General features: G+C 38.3%; 1 protein-coding gene across 5 annotated transcripts in view; it reads right to left on the reverse strand.

Annotated features, from left to right (window-relative positions):
• Window positions 1–521: 521 nt before the first annotated feature.
• HELZ (helicase with zinc finger) overlaps window positions 522–17542 on the reverse strand; it is a 74711-nt gene continuing 57690 nt past the window's right edge. For 3 of the 5 annotated variants that reach the window (XM_052687757.1, XM_052687756.1, XM_052687760.1), the window contains 9 exons: window positions 15719–15770; window positions 14729–14922; window positions 12151–12361; window positions 11593–11669; window positions 10606–11173; window positions 9986–10226; window positions 8316–8829; window positions 5370–5622; window positions 522–3297 (listed from right to left, as the gene is read on the reverse strand). In XM_052687757.1, the coding sequence (XP_052543717.1) occupies window positions 2966–3297; window positions 5370–5622; window positions 8316–8829; window positions 9986–10226; window positions 10606–11173; window positions 11593–11669; window positions 12151–12361; window positions 14729–14922; window positions 15719–15770 (2442 nt within the window). In that variant the 3' untranslated portion in view covers window positions 522–2965. The remainder of the gene's footprint in view (window positions 3298–5369; window positions 5623–8315; window positions 8830–9985; window positions 10227–10605; window positions 11174–11592; window positions 11670–12150; window positions 12362–14728; window positions 14923–15718; window positions 15771–17542) is intronic. The other 2 variants (XM_052687758.1, XM_052687759.1) reach the window with 2 other exon arrangements.

The raw sequence follows: 17542 nt of genomic DNA on the forward strand, positions 1-17542 counted from the left end.
ACAGCTCTGTATTTACAGTGCAGCCTGAGCCCACTGGAGCCATCTGTAAGGCTTAATGTGATTTTCATAAGAGTTCAATTAAGCCCCCAAAGAGCTTACAGAACAGATTTGGGGGTTTTTTAAGCAGCTACGACTGCAATAACAATTGAGCAGATCGCTTTAAAAAACAAAAGAAGCCACCCAGGGCTGTGTACGTGGCACGAGGGCTAGAGAAAGCATTGCAAAATAACATTTTGGGGAAAAAGAAAAATAAACTTCCAAGAAACAGAACAGATTCATTACAAATACAACCGAAGCAGACAGAAGATCTCCACCATATCCTCCCCAGACTTCCAGGTGGCAGCACTTAGATAAATTGGTGACCCGAACCTGCTGGGACATCCATGGAGTTACTGAACTGAAAGCACACAACAAAAATACCCATAATATTTTCAGTGTAGGTAAAATGTGATAAAGCATGAAAGAGAACAGAGCGTGGTGAGATGCAGCCATCTCCCCTTGAACTGATTCACAGATAGCGGTAAATTATCAAGTGATGTTTATTAGTTTAATATTCAAATATGGTGAACAGAATCAAAAGACTGCTCCATATAAATGAGTGATTTTGAAACCCCTGAAATTACAATGCCAACTCGGCGAAGTGAAGTGCATTTGAACCCTACCTATTCTCTTGTCATAGTCTTGCACGTCTCACCCACAGCTCCTCCCAGACTATAACATTCAGGCACACAGATTTTGCTTCTCTCAGAGGAGTGCCAGGCTCTCAGAGGACCGGCACAGCTCCACTGAAATAAAATGACTGAGGCTAACGTGTACAGAGCACATGCCCGGCCCTTGCAATGAATTTCCCGTGGACCTATTTCTGCAGCTTTCAGATCAGCACAAAACCCAAAATTGCAGAATTTGGCCTCTACTCATTTTGAGTCCTCGTGATTTGATGCCACGTGCTGAAGGGCTCAGCTCATCTTGGCAGGGGCTTTCCCCTCCCCCAGCATCTTTTGTTTGGTATAGACGTTAGGAAATAAATTAACGAGTTACGCGTGCTATTCTTTACAGCCAAAAAAAAAAAAAAGCCAAAAAAAGGTTGTTTTGTTTTTTTTTTCAGATAAATTTCTGAATCATAAACCAGCAAAGATTCCTAATAAAAAAAATTATACGCAAACCTCCGCAGTGTACTGAGTTTAAATCAGCCCCTTTATGTAAAGACCCTTGCTTTAAAACGTGAAGTCAAATGCAAAAATAATGATTGTGACCAGAGTAAAAATCTCGAGGGATCCAGCAGCAGACGCTGCCGGCCCACGGACAGCTGCAAAACCTGGCATCACCTCCACACAGCTCTGCCACTTGAACCCTGTGTGTAGTAAGCAGAGGAACGCTGCAAAGAAACCCAGCTCAGTAAAAAATTCAGCGTTTCCCACATCTGAAGGGATTTCTTCAAGTGTAAAAGGAGGGCTGCTGATCTAGAGAAACTAAGCGAACACCCCATCCAAAATATGAACAGTGTGCAAGACCAGAAATCTTTACCCACAAAGATTATCTTCTGCGTTATCATTCACACTTGTTTCTTATTTTTTTCAATATTCAATTTTAATTTTTTTTAATTGCTTTTTTTTTCCCTCAGTTTGTACTCCTGAAGGCCCAGGTTGGTGCACAATTTTGCAGGACTCAGATAAGCAACCTGGATACCATTCTTACCCCACAAGATTTGGATTAATTTGGATACAGCTTTGACAAACATTAAATCTCTTCTTTAATGACGTTCCTCAAACAAAACAGTTAGCAAAATATCTGAATTTCCTTGTATAATGTCACATTTTAATGTAAACATCAAATAATGTACCAAAAGTTTTACTGGAAAAAAAAAATTAAAGCGGCACAATTCTTGATACCACTGGAGAAGGGGGAGGAAAAAGCCAGATTACAAACATTTACACATGCATAATGGAAAAAAATTAAACAAACAAAAGAAATCTTTTACTAAATTCACGCAATTTGTTTTTTAAAATAGTTATTAAATCTACTAAGCACCAACATACCTAAAAATTTCTTTTCAGCTTCATGATTCATTTAAAAAACCTATCAAATTAACTTCTCAAACAAGCTTATATTACCAGCTTGTCCAAAAATAAAATGTCATTTTTTTGGGTTTTTGGTTTTGTTTCTTTTTTTTTGTTGTTTTTTTTTTGTTGTTGTTGCTGTTTTCTCTTTTTCAGTATACCAATACTTTTTATCTGAATGTTTCCAAACAATGGCATAGGTGTCTGCAAAGAATGCCTTTACTTTACCCTACAGTGAATGGAAAATACAATACCACATCATACAGGATCTAAAACTATAAAAGTCTGAGAATGCAGCATCCCTTCACAAAAAAGCTGATAAAACTGAAAGTATTTAGAAGATGCTGCATCTTTATTAAAAAAAATTAAATGAATTTAAGCAGAAATAACATACATTTTTACATTAACTGGCCATTTCTGGTACAGAAATCCAGCATAGTATGCTAATGTTATTGAATAAATGTAAATGCTACTTACAATCTTTTTAAATACAATTTAGACAAACTTTTTTTTTCCTTTTTCTTTTTTTTTTCTTTTTTTTTTTCTCTTTTTCTTTTTTTCCTCTTTTTTTTTTCCTTTTGAAGTTTTACAGGTAAGCTCTCAGCTGCTAGTTTAATGCAACAAACACATCATTAACATTACACAAATTAAAAAATAATGTGTGTGTTTTCCTACAGAAAAGCTTCCAAAAAAAAAAAAAAAAAAAAAAAGACCCACATCAAAAAATGCAAAATAATGGAATACAATTTAAAAAAAATTAGTTGCAAGTCTAGCAGCAAAGCAATTAGGTGAGGATATATTTACTAATATAAACAAAGGGAATATTTGCAACTACAGGTGAAGCCCCAACTATCTTAGACCTACTGACACAAATAAAAATTAAGTTCTCTCTAAAAAAAATAATCTGATTATTTAAAATAGGAGTAAAAGCCATTGCTACCTGATGAACTACCTAGGCTAAGTTCCTGAAACAAAGACAAAGGGTCACTATTCTTTTTTGTCTGCTCAGGAGGAGGTTTGGGCTTCGGCGGAGCCCGCAGAGCACTTGCGTAGGACATGACAGGCTTGCTCCCACCAGCGTTCTGCTGGCTGGTGCTGTTGGATTCCATGATCTGCTTGTTGGGCATGAGAGGTGGGAACTGGCCGAGATGCTGCAGCACGTTGTAGTTGAAGGAATTGGAGAGCTGTATGTTTTCAGCCTTCAGGTGCTCCTCTGGGGGCTTGACTGTTTTCAGCGGAGCTGGGAAAGGAGAAAGCAGAGTCTGTCAAGCGAACAGCAGGCTTCAGAAAGTTCAAAGGGGCACAGAGGGGCACAGAAACTACCTCTGCTGGTAGCCTTTCCCCCGACCAATTTTCTCTATTTAGTTCCTTTTTGTCCAAGGAAATTTCTTCTTCAGTTACCTTGCTGCACTCCCAGCTACCGGGCCTCGTGTGGCCTTGCCAGCAGTGCTAATTAGACTGACATCATTGGGCACATTCTCCATGCACACATTCAGAGTTGGTAACACTGAACCTGCAGTACTGCACAGATGGAAGGTAAGCTGCTTCGGAATGGGATGTACCCTAATTTAGACGTTTCATCCACTGAGACAGCACCAAGAGCATTTCATTTTTCTTGGTTTACACCACAAAAGGCTCAAATTGCAATCTGCAGCACCACATGTAATGCATTCTCAAGCAGCAGCTTGGCCTTCCGAATGCCACCCAACTTAATGATATTTTTGTCTAAGTGCATTTCCACTGATGGATACGTTCTTGATCCATATTTAACAACTTCTTACGACAGGAAAAAGCAGTTCTTTAAACCATAGGTATAAAACTGCCTTCGGATTTCTTGAATCTTAATGAAGCATCTTAATTTTATCAGGGGAATTCTGCTGTCTTACACAGCTAGAGAAACTACACTGAAATGCAGGTATTTATTACAGATAAAAAAGCTCAGCAGTTGAGGAACAGATACATTCTGTAGTTATTTACTTCCTTAAATTCATAATGTTATTTTGAAGTGCACACACAAGAACGTATGATCTAATGATACAAAATCAGATGTATACAGTTCTGTTTCTCACTGGAAGGGTTGTGCTCACCCTTTTGTTGTTGATGAAGTACTCAAAAATGCCTTAGAAGAATAATGGGAAAGAACATAAAACATTTTTACTAAGGTTGCTATGATTCGAAACAAAACTAAGGAAACAAAACCAGCAAATAAACAACAGCATATCCACAGAACAACAATATGCCCAGAGAACACCAGCAAAATGCCCCCTCAGATGAGCACTAAGAGAAGAAAACCAACAAGTATGGCCAGAGGTGAAAATGAGGCATGGGAGAGATGAAAATATGGAAAACTAAACAAAAAAAACCCCACATATTGAACAAGAACTTAAATCCCTATCTTCCTATCAAGAGAAACAACTCTGCAAATCAAGCTCTCAAATTGCAATTTTGAGAAGTGCCTGCTTATAACAACACCAAGTGATTCATAGCAGCTCTCTCTGCACTCTCCATAAATCCAAGCTGATAGAACTGAATAGCTGAGCCACAGCCATTTCTGATGTACAGGGAATATAAGTCCTTGAACTGTCTGGTGTCACGAGTGCTCACTCCCAGGCAGTGAATACAGACACAGGACTAGTTCATAGCTTCTCATTCTTGTGGATTTTTTATCTCATGGATATAAAAATAAAAGTAACCAGAAACACTGAGGTTACTAGTCATTAACTTCTAGCACTACAAAGCCCATTTGGCCTGTAAATATTATCACCATAGAGAGCTGCAAAAGCAGAAAAGCACAGCATTCATAAAAATGGGAGATTTGTTTCAGAACTGTTAAATAAAGGATGAGGGTCAGGACAACACTGTATATGCATGTATCTACAAAACAGAAATCATACTTAACCAGAACAGAGAACACATTTACAGGAAACTTGTCCCTTTACTTCAGCATTTATTACTGGACAGCAAACATGCAAGTAAGTCACTTCATAGGTATTTCCTCTGAGGATTTTACTCATGTGTTCTTCATCTGTACATTAAAGCAACAAAAGGTGGTATCAACAGATCCCAACATAATCAGGGTTCCTGAGCTCTTCCTGTCAGTGACCCCAAAACCTACAGAACAACGCCAGAAATGGACACCAACCTTGATGAGAATAATATCATGCATTCAGTTCTTTAATTATCCACTGAAAGCACAAAGAGCCTGAAGGATGGGCCTCGAGTTTGAATCTTTCAACTCAGCACAAAAGAACTTCACCTAAATAGTCTCCTTCACGGAGTGGAGAGAGAAGCAAAGATCCAGTCTGTACCTACCTAACAACTCCCGGTGTGGAACTGCTCTGTTGGCTCCATTGCATGGAATGTTTGGGTATGGGGCAGATGAGGAGGAGTTTACCCACAACTCAGGTGATGAATAGTTGAAGGATGACTGATTACTGTGGTCCTGAAGCTCTTTACACTGACCAAGACTGTCTTGAGGAGTGCTTAATTCTTCAGAACAAGCCTGGACTGAACTAGAGGAAATTCTTCTTTGGTACAACGGCCTGCCTGGTCCTCTTGGTTCATACTGCAAAGACAAAAGAGAAAAACAACAAAAAAGACCCTTCGGTCCTTTTATTCAACTTTATGTAGCAAATGCCATTTTTTCATTCCAATTTTTTTCCATTTCATGTCTTGAAAAAAAAAAAAAAATAAAAGGGTATTTAGAAAAAAAAAAAAACAGTGCATTTCAAATATGTTGTATAATATAGGTTGAATGTAAGTACTTTAGCCACACAAAACAGATGGAGGACGAGTAAAGCGCTTTAACTATGATTCCTTCTTTTCTGTTTTTATTTTTATTTTTTAGCCAACCCTTATATCTTACACTCCTACACAGGAAATGTGTCTCAGAGTGATGAGAAAGACACAGCATTTACACAAGATATAAAGGAAGCACAAAAACATATGAGAACATGAGAAAATTCAATTCCAAGGTCCAGAGTTTAAAGAAGTGCAGATGTACACTTGATTTCATGTACATGCACACAGAATGAAGGCTCTGGAGAAGTGCACAACTCCAAGAAAAACAATGCAAAGAACTGAATTTTATCTCAAACCACAGAAATTCCTTCCTTCCAAAAATTCTCTCTATCACATAAATGAAAGTGGCAGAATCTCCATTAACTTGTTGGTTTCAAGACTCACAGAACCACTAGGCTTTCTCAGGACTCAAAGTAAGCTAATTGCACTATAGTTTATTTAAAAACAAACAAAAGCCACAACAGCATTTGCTTTCTTCTGCACTGTGCTAGCAAGGGCACAAATTACAGAAAAATCATGGAAGCACTCAGTAAAGTGGAAATGCAAACATTCTAATGAAGTGTCAAAAAATGAGCCAAGAAGTATCAAAAACTTGCTTGCAATGCACCAATTTGTTGTATCACCTATAAAACAGAAAAAGTAGTGCACTCCTATCACAACTACTAAACTACAATATACTAAGGAAATAACATTTGGATATCCTGTAACGTCAGTAGAAGCAAAACTTGTAAGTTATAGCCTAGAATAAAGTCAAAAGCCCTTCCTTTTATTAAGTTTAATGGTCAACTTCATATTTTTGGTAAGTGATTGGGAAGTTACCAAAGTGCAGTGGATGGAAAGTTGTCTGGCTGCAAAAGACCTGGCGGCGTTGGTCAGCACTTGGCTGAACACGAGCCAGGACTTTTCCAACCTCAATGATTCTATGATTCTATTCCCTTTGATACGTTCAAACATGGCTTAACTACACACATGAAAAGCTTTCAAGCCCTCCTGAAAACTGTACAAGCAAGTCCTGTCTTGTAACACCTTTACAACATTTTGCATTTCTGTCACATATTTTTAAAGGAAGAGGAAATGAGGAAGAAATAAGAAATAAAATGAATTTGCTCTGATTACATAAAGACTCAATCTATTTGTCTTCAGATAGCAGGAGCTGTCACAAACTCTGTAGGAATATTTAATAGTTTACTGCTGAAGAGCCATTGTTCTTATGTCCTGCTGTACTGATGGCATTAAATGCTGTCACAAAGTATTAGATTTTATACAAGGTGATACAGCTTAATGGACTGAGACAAAGAATTTCTAAATGCCTATAAATCCAAATCTTACTACAGCTCTAGCTGGGCCCAAGGACTGAATTAACCTCTGTGGATCTGCAGAAGACAAAAATTTCTAAGATGCACCAGAATTCAATTTTAGTTATTTTTCTCAGGCACAGAAAGTTTTTTTCTACTTCCAGAAATCAAAAGGCGATGAAAGATGTATTACACGGGACAGCAATGAGCACAGATACCATAGCTACCCTGAACACCCTCACAGAAATGTATCGCAGAACAGGCCACTTAATTTTACGTAACAATATTTGATCACATGCAGTCGGTCCAAGATTATCAGCGTATTAATTCTGCCCTTCCTTCAATGCAGCCAGGCTCCGGCTCTCCCTCTCTGTGTACCATACACCCCTTAGTGCTCTGGATTCCAACAGGGTTTCAAGATCTCTGTCCACAACACAATCTGTCCTAGCTGTATGTGCTCACAGTCTTCAATCAAATAACGCCACCTCCACAAGAGCGCAGAGCAAAAAGGACTGAAAGGACAGACACGGTTTTTGGTAGCAAGTCTGTGCTGGACCAGGATTCGTGCTACACAGCTGGATTTCTCTGCACTGATATGCAACACCAAGTCCCTAAAATACACAGAATGGCTTTAGACAGAATTAATTCGGGTCAGGTGGGATTTATTAAATCAAGCTTTATACCATGTTTATAAAAAAAAAAAAACACTACTGTTTCTGGTCTCAAATTAGTATGAAAACACACATGTTCAGTTTAGCAGTAAGACAAGTGGCTCGCTGACCCATGCTGACCTTCTAGAGAATCATTTCATGGGTTTTCACTTGAAGCGTGGATCATTTGCACTCCAGACAAATGACTGTAGATAACTGAGCAACGATTGGGAGGAAAAAAAACAAAACAAAACAATCCCTCCTCCTCCCAAAAAACCTCCCTCTCTCTCTGGGGTAAGCTCCCATTAAGCAGAGAAAACTTTATACCTGCAGTGAGGAGAACCACAAATACACAAAGGGTAAACAGAAGACTTGAAGAAAATTCGACCTCAAAGAAATCCCTGGTGTGAAGCCTTTAACACACGAGGCATTTTTTGCATTCATGACCATTTCAAAATATAACTTGATATTAAAATGACACAACAATTGCATAAGCAGACAAAAATGCCTACCTCTTCTAAGCTGTGGAGCGAAGAAGCAGATACTGCTCGAGATGTGAGTGGATGAAATGGCTCCTGACCGACTGCATGCTGATGATTCTGTATTTGTATAAAAGGGTTTTGTTGTGACCTATGGGGCAATGGAGGTATACCATAATGAAAGCCCTGCCCCATTAGGTGATTCTGCTGTAGGTTAGCATAAGTCCACGATCCATCAGGTTGCAGGTATTTCAAGGGAGATGGGGTTATGTGTTCAGATGGCATTGAGAAAGGGGGATTGTATATTTGGGGTAAATGCTGCTGAAATGCTGGGTTACTGGGGATTTCAATGTCTCTGTTGTTTTCAGTGAAGTTAGGAAAGTGACCACTGTGATTAGAGTTGCAGGAAGGAGAAGGGAGTGCTGGTGGGCTTCTGGGCTGAACTTGTCTATATTGCAACAGTCTTGACTGAGGGGGTGGCATTTCAGCTAAGTCCCGACTTTCACTTTGATCACGGTGTGACAGTTCTCTGAGCAAATCCTGGAATCTGTATTGACAGAATAAATGTATCAAGAAAAGGTGTTTTTTTTCTAAAATCCCACTCTTTGAGACTGAGAAAACTCAAAGCACAAAACACTGGATTTAAATACACTCATCTTTGAGCTGACCCTAACTTCAAAAGGTATGACTGTGAGCAATCAGAAATTAGGCACAGAGGATTAATTGGATGAAATACCCACCTGAAGCAACTCAAAGTTTTAATAACTCTTGAGATTTCCTTTTCAGTCAGAAGAATCAAATTTTTGTTATCTCTTAGGAGACAACCAAAGTAAGGATTTCCTGCTTTATTATACAAAAGTCTTCACACAGTTAGAGGAAAATTTTAACTCTTTAAGAGGTAAAATCCACAACAATCAGGGATTTCCCTCACTTGTACATTTCCAAACTTCTTCAAAAGGTGGGGAATATACAGTTCAGCACTTTACGGAGTCAGGTAGGAGAGCATTTACAGGCTTTACCATGGCTATAACAAACCAGATGGAAAATAAAGCACAGTAGGAGATGACAGTAAACAGAGGCAATTTAAAAATCTGGCCTTTGCAATATATGTGATTAAAGCTGGTGGCCACAGGAACTTTTTTTTTTTGGCTTATGTTCAACGGCTTTCCTTCTTGCCCCCTAATGCTGCATCTCAAGAAGAAGCATATTTTTTAATCCTCTTTAAAAGCAAAGGCTTTTTAAAAAGGAAGAGAAGTTTGGATTTCACTTGGGAGGAGTGCTGTGGGCAGGGGCTTGGTTTTTTAGCACAGAAGTCCAAAATTTTGAAGACTAATTCAATCTGAAAAATTTGCAACTTAGCAGGCCTTAACTACTCTCAGATACCACTTGTAAAAGCGCAAGGGTTTTACCCTCTTGCCATACTCACTCTATAAATACAACACTGAGATACTCTATATTTTCTTCACTACAGTTTCAGTGACAAATAAAAAAAGCACTATAGCTTCATTATGATCCAGTAAACAGAATAAAGCATAACATATAACAAAAGCATAGATGCAAGTCAGCCTGCCAACTATTTTAACCTTCATAATAACAGCAGCAAAATGCAATACCTTTTAGTGCCTTGTACCAGATCACAGTGTTACAGATAGATGCCTACTGCTCAATTTTATACAAGCTCTGATGACTCAGTAAACAAATACCTTGAATATGTTGCCTCTGTTTCATCTTCTGTATTACTGGCAAGTTTCCAGTTTGCCCTAACTTGCTGCTGTTGATGCAATCCAATTGGTTGCTGAGGAAGATGTGGTAGATGAGGATGGTGATGGTGTTGATATGGAATTGTGCCTTGACTGAGATAGGCATTATGTTCATTCCATTGCTGTAACCTGGCTTGTTGCTGCTGCCTTATTGTTTCCAAAGCTACATTTCCATGCATACGATCTATAAAAATAGTTTTAAAAAAAAATTTATCTAATGCCCTTTTTTTTTTTTTAAGAGAAAAAAAGATTTTTATGTCAGGAAAAAAATACTTTTTATACAGCATATTTCAAGGCCTATTGTCAACTAACTGCAATGCAGTGTATAACCTGGTTATTTAAATTATAAGGAAAATCATACAAACATGAATCTTCTAATAAAGGGCTGAATATTCAAACATGCCTTAAGCAGCAAATTATGCTCAATGACATTACTTATGGAAACTAACCCAACAATGACCCAATTCAGAGCAATATGCCTGGAAAGGTAAATAACTCCTTCATTTTCACTTCAATGTCGTTATAAATTGAACACCCAATTTAAATGAAGAAAAGTCACCTACCTAAAGTGTCCCCTAGGGGCATTCCTGATGGATTCTCTTCAATGAAGTTGTTCAAGTGGGTTGGCAGAACAGGGTTGTGCTGTGCAATAGGCCTCAAAGGATTACTGACTTCTTGTAACATAGGTGGGGGGTGTTGTTCTGAAATCACAGCATCTACAGCAGGAGAATGTGGTCGGTGGGGAATTGGGTTATTAAAAAAAGATTGGCTAGGGCCTGCCTGGTAAGCAGGGGAAAGCTGCGAAGGTTGTGGAGGCTGTTGGTTCAAATGATTATGCTGCTGAACTACCTGGCTTTGCTGTGGTGGCATTTGGTTTTGTTGTTCAGGCAAATGATTTTGTTGTTGACTTAAAAGGTTTTGCTGCTGTTGCAGAGGATATGGCTGCCTTGGTATCTGGGACAGGTGCTGGAAGTGGCGATTGGGAACTGCGTACTGCGAGTGGGGTGGGGTGAGATGCAGATTCAGCTGCCTGGGGTTAAGATTATCTTTACGATGAAATTTAGCATTAGGGTAAGCAACATTGGAACGTGATTCCGGGCTTCTCGTCTGAGAATTTGCGTCTAAGTCAACCTAGAAAAAGAGAAGAACTCAGAAAATATACCTAATAAACAAAGGACAATGTCAGCAGTGAATAAAGCCATTTAACAATGAATAAAGTCTATAAAACTCCTACCGTGTGATGGGAGGGGAACATTACCCATCACACAACTATTATTTTCTTTATTTAACAGCAAATATATTCTTCATTACACAGCAGACATATCTAGCCCTCAATTTAATTCCTTGCTGTTCTCTAATGAATTTAAATTATCTTCCCCTCTTGAAGGACAGTAACTAATTCTACTGTCACTATTCTAATTACTGAAAAATAAAAATATGAGGAAGTCAGAAAGAGACTGAAAGCCTCTTCTCAAAAAAAAAAAAAAAAAAAAGAGCAGAACAGCATCTAGAAAAAAAAAGGAATATTAAAGAGAACATGGCAAACCAACCTGCTTAGATTCTACAGGTTTCTTCTCAGGTGTTCGAATTTTACTGATTTCAGGTCCAGCAGTGCCTTCGCTTTTACCTAAAAACATTCAAGAAATGTACAAACTAGTTACAGTGGAAGTTTGTTTTCCAAATGGAAGCAGATTTAGAGTTATTAGTATAGCATTTACAGTAACATAGAAATGTAACATAATTTACCCAAATAACTTTTCTTCTAATCTCTGAGCTTTTTTCACTCATCTTCAATTAGCTGTTCTTTCAGCTTAACTGGTGCTGATATTATTTGCACTTACCACTGGAGTGCAGAACAGAAAAGATCTTCCCACCTCTTTTTTTTCCCAACAAGTTCTGACTGCTTCCTCTTTTGAATGCCACCGTATTTGAATTATTCTATTTGTATTGGTAAAACATAAAACACTGATTGTTTCCCTAACTCTGCGTATTCCTCAGTTTCACTTAAAAGGCAGAAAGAAAGAAAGTCGGGTATTATGGAAAGGATTTCTCAAGTTACAAACTTAAGGAAAACAAAACTAATTTACGATGGAATTTCAAATGCTCACCATTTCGACTTTGCTCATGTTGCTCCTTGTCTGGATGCTGAAGTTGTTGCTGCTGTCCTATACTAACTGGTGAATGATGTCCCAAGCCATAAGGTATAGGAGACCCACGCCCATGTGCCTGTAACAGGTTCATGTTATATGCCATGGCTGCTTGATGAGTTATGATTCGAGGGTCAACTGCAAACCTACCCTGATACCCCGTCCACGGTACCTATATAATTAAAAAAATAAAAATGCAACCTGTTAAGGTTCATTAAAGGAAGTAATGTAACAAGCACATTTATATGACACCAGTAAAAAGCAACTTTCCACACATCAGGTGGCCTGACACTCTAACACACAGCTACAGGTAATACTGAAAAGGAGAGTGATAATGACAGTCTAGTGGCAAGGAGCAAAAAATAAAGATTTTAGAGGACAATCCCTTGTAAAAATTATTGCACTGAAATCCATTCTGGCTTCAGTGGTGCCAAGATTAAGACAGAAAAGGCTGATGGACAAATTACATTTTAATAATTACTGTATTCTGTTTTTGGCTTCGTAAGTATCCACAGGTTCAGTAAAACAAAGCTCTTTCCCTTGCTAGCTGAGGAGAGGTTGGGCTGTAGGTCTGAGGTGGAACAGAGAGAGAACTCTTTAACCTGAGGACCTCCTTATGGTCCTTTAATCACTCAGTGTTGTAAGTCTTGGAACACAGAACGAGTGGGCATACTGTACCTCCACACCCACAAGACACTCAGGGAAGTTAACCCACTACTGGTGGAATCGACTATCCGCACGGAGGGCCACTCTATTCTACATGACACATCTTTGCAGACTGTCTTCCTACTTATTTGAAGTAAAATCCACTTCCTGAAAGTATGTAAAGAAGTCAGGAAACTTTACAAGATTTTAAATTTCATTCCTATAAGGAATGCAAAGGATGGCAGCTCTGAATCAAAATTAGTTCCATCTTGCCCTGTAGGGAATTTATTAAAAGAAGGCAAATAGATACATGAGTAAGAGGAGAGTGCTAGGAAAGGAATTACCAACACTCAGGCTGACAAAGTATTCTTTTTACTGATGACAGAACACAACTAGACTCCCCATGTTTTTACATTAGATATGGAAACAACCTTAAATTAAGACAAGAGATCATTTTATCTTACACGAACATAAACACATTTTACCTCAGATCTCAGTTATTTTCAACTGTAAGACTTCCAAGCAATTCTTTTTTTAAAATTTGTATTTGCTCTTGAAATATGCACTGTGAACTTTAGCTTTGGGCTGCAGTTGCATCTACACAATCTCAAATCATATCCAGTTATTTTCTCTTTGAGCAGCTGTCCTCATTAATACCTCAGTCTTCCCACTTAAATATTTTTAAAAGTCCATCTTCAGGGAAGGTGAGCACAAAATACTTATTTTCTAATAATTTCTTTTAGTTAGAAATACATAAAAATAGATTAAGTTCGGAACAATAAAAGAAAAAAATTCAAATGATCTCGGTTTGATATTAACACAATGTGAGCAAGCATGACAAAGGTACAGCTGCTCGCCTTCTTGTTGCATTTAAGTTTATCCATCAAATGTAGATTTCCAGTAAGCTAGGAAAAAGGCAAATTACTTGACCTAGTGAAGGGAAAAAAAACAACAAAAACCAATCTGCCAGTTAATTTATAACATATATCTGAAATTAGAGCTCCTACAGCATGTCCCTTACACAGGGACCATAACCTACATTTCAGTAGAAGACTCATGTAGTCAACAGTGAAATGTATGCAAATACTTAGAGATTTCTGAATAGAATTAAACACACATACATCTATGGGCTCCATGCCCATCCCACAGATAATGCATACATGTTACAACGTGTTTCTGCAGCCATTGTTCTTTCCTCCCCGTTTTCCTCCCAAAATACAGGACTGTGAAGGCTAGAATTAAATCAGAGACTGCTTCTTTAACTTGCACAAGCTTTGGTAAACTAATTCTAGACGCACTGCAAAATTCCATACGAAGTGTAGCTCAAGAGACCTGATTACAGATCTTCATTTTGCTCCCAATTGCTATGAGGAAAGGGGACTGGGGAGGAAACGAGTTCACTGTGAGCTTCTGGAAGGGGAAAACATCCCAGTATGCTTATTTTTCTTATCACTATACTTCAGACAGCTTGCACTGCAGACATCCAAAACAGGCAATTTAAACAGTATGGAGCTTGCTCTGAATTGCCCACATCTCTCCAACGATTAAGAACTGGACTAGGCAATTAATTCACATGCAGGTATCTCAAGACAGATGAGAGATCCCACTGGTGTGCCTATGTCTGTAGCTGAAAAAAATAAGCCAAATTACATTAACATGGAATTGCTTTTAGGTTGTCCGGAGTTATTTGTGGGAACAACAGTTTCAAGTCCTCTGTTTTGGGTGGTCCTGTGCATAGTCATTCTGTCGAGTCAGCTAAGGACATAAATTTGAGGTGAAGTGTTGGAACTTGCAGCAAAATATTCAGTAACTGATATTCAATAACTTGATTTATTGTACATAAAATAAAAGGTGTGGAGGTGTGGGGGAAAAAATAAAGGAAATGAATTCTTACAGGCAAAGGCACAGACATGACCATGTTTCCTCCATAGACAGCAGGTACATATAGAATACTTGTCCCAGTGTGTGGATCTATCCTTTGAACAGGACTTGGAGATTTCCCCAGGTTGGGGTGAGGTCCCAGAGGAGGAGGGGGAGGAGTAAATGCTCGGATAGGATTTCCTATTAGAACAGAAGGATTGGGCTGAACTGGAGAAAAAAAAAAAAAAAAAGAAAAGATACATGTATACATACTAAAAGAACATGACATCTATTTCTTTCTTCATACTAATAGCAACATGGGCAAAAGCAGCAACATATAACTGACACACTGACAAAAAAGTATTAATCATATATTAAATCCTGTAACTTATCCCAGAGATTTGAAGAGGCAGAAAATATAAGTTTTGAGATACAGAGTAACAGGTCACTGGTAACTGTGTTATAAAGAGAAGGCCCCACACCAGTTACATATGCTGACAGTAACAGAAGCTGCTAGACGCTGCATCATAACAGAACCATCCTCCTTTCTTCAGCAGGGAAGACAAGTTTTAAATTAACACCCTTTTAAATTAACAACAAAACTTCAGCTGCAGCATGCTATCTTGCAAGTGTGTTCAGTACTATCTGGATATGTGACAGTCCAATATACGTTCCAAATACGTAACACTACATGCAATAGTATGTCCTATCTTGTCAGTACATTGGTGGTATGGTATCTTGCATAATGAATGTCTAACAACTTTTTCTTTTTTAAAAACAATCCACAATCGATACTATGATAGAGCTAAAAAGTTAGTTCATGTAATACCTGTAAGGGGACAACCTGGGAAATATCTGATGCACACTTAACAGTCTACAGTTGGTTTCCCAAGTGCATGCAAGAAGTAAATGATTTCAAATAGAGAGCAGATCAGAAACTCAGTTCACGTCAAATTCCTATCAACCTGACTGAAGCCAAATTAGCACAAGCTCAGAGAAATTCCTTATTATAGCACATACTTACCAATTCCATCAGGTGGGAAATGGTCATTCTGGTTATGATGATGGACCTTGCCCTTTAAAAGGGAAAAACAGTAATAGTAATGCTTTGCAGACTGAAAATTAAAATAAGCTTTGCTTTTATTTCAAGTGAACATCGTAACTGAATCAAATGCAAAACCCTCAGTACCCTTTCAGTGGCAGTTCTCAGCGGAAGCATAATCCATTTTCTTCTCCAGGTTCCAGACCAAGAACCTTGGAGCCAAAGCAGCCACCAGTTTTACACAAACTGCACACTCAGCTTCCTTAGAAACTGCCTCCCTACCCCACATCACCCTCCCTCCCTACCTGCCTCTGCACCTTTGCCACTGCTCCCCCAGAACTGCAATACAGAACCAGAGCAGCCCAAGGAATTTGTTTGTCCTTGATGAAATGCACATTAGAAAAGGAGGCTAACAGAACTGAGTTACCCCTCCGGAGCTGATGAGTTTACAGCATCAAGTAAGTAGTGAATATTCATAAACTATGAGCACACATTCAAATATCTGTATGCTCTTAAGTACTTTGAGCAATAGGAATACCTTATTTAATCTGGACCTAAATACATTCATAAGTTTAAAATAAATGTAAAAACCCTTTGATGCTGCAAAACTTTTCTTGCCCAGGAGATAAGTCTAGGCAGTTTTCCAGCAGTCTGAGCAAATTAGTCAGGGTACCAAGACAGGTTGTTTGACAGAGTTGACTCATGCATAAACTAGATTAAAGAACTGGTCTCTGGATTTCCTCCCCTTTTTAAAATGAATTATTGAAAAATAAAGTAATAATTACTTTTCGTTATATTACAGTACTTAAAAAGAAATCTGAGCCTTGTTCTTGTTCCCTTTAGCGAATAGACAATTTAAAATAAACCTTAGAGAAGCTACATTCTTTAACAATCACTCCTGGCTAAAACAAAGCATTTTTGTACCTGTTATGCTGTCAGTTAGCATTAAGCTGGATGTGCAGAAGCACAACGAATGTCTGTTCTGCCTTCCACATTTGTATTTTATAAGGGCCATATTTTTAAAACCAAAACAGTAAATCATACACATTTGATTGAATAGCTGTCCTGTCCAGCAGGAGCTTCAGGATGTAACCGTATCATGTGGATGAAGGCAAATGAACTGAGACCATTTCTGTGTTAGGAAAGAGAGGTGCTGGCTTTGCCTTTCTGTTTTTTTCTTTTAATAGTTCTGATGGCCCTGAACTGCAATGGATGTCCATAAAATCAACACAAAACGGTGTCTTACACACTGCTCTCATTTCTCAGTATAAAACACATCAGCACGAGGATTTTCGCCTTTCATCTTCTTATGTTAAATACTGCATTTCCGAGGCTGAAAATGAGCTCAGCTAACTGCCTGCTTTTACAACTTCAGCAAAGGGAAATGTATCACTTAGCACAGCCATTTTCTGTAACACTGGAATACTAACTGCACACTTTGTCTGGTTTTGCATGTGAGAGCCGCCAGTTGCACTCAGAGGGAAGAGATTTCATTATAGTTAGGATAGAGGTGGTTAAAACACTTCAGATCTTAAATGGAAATTACAGTGCCAGTTGATTCAAAGTGTGCCTTCTGATTTCTATAGCACGTGTGCTTAGTTTGCTAACAAACTGGAAGAAAAAAACCTAAGAGTCTATTCACAAGACTACTATACCTGCATTTTCAAATAACTCCAAAGTGATACTAGAGGAAAAAAAAGAGCCTTCAAGACTGTAGCATTCATGAGAATGCTTAAAGAATTCCTTAATTTTTGTTTTTCTGTAAGTGTGCTGTTTTGACACATCCCTGGATGCTTCCGAAAGACG

This window comes from Tympanuchus pallidicinctus, unplaced genomic scaffold (assembly GCF_026119805.1).
Source record: "Tympanuchus pallidicinctus isolate F22 unplaced genomic scaffold, pur_lepc_1.0 scaffold23, whole genome shotgun sequence".
NCBI classification, from domain to species: Eukaryota; Metazoa; Chordata; class Aves; order Galliformes; family Phasianidae; genus Tympanuchus; species Tympanuchus pallidicinctus.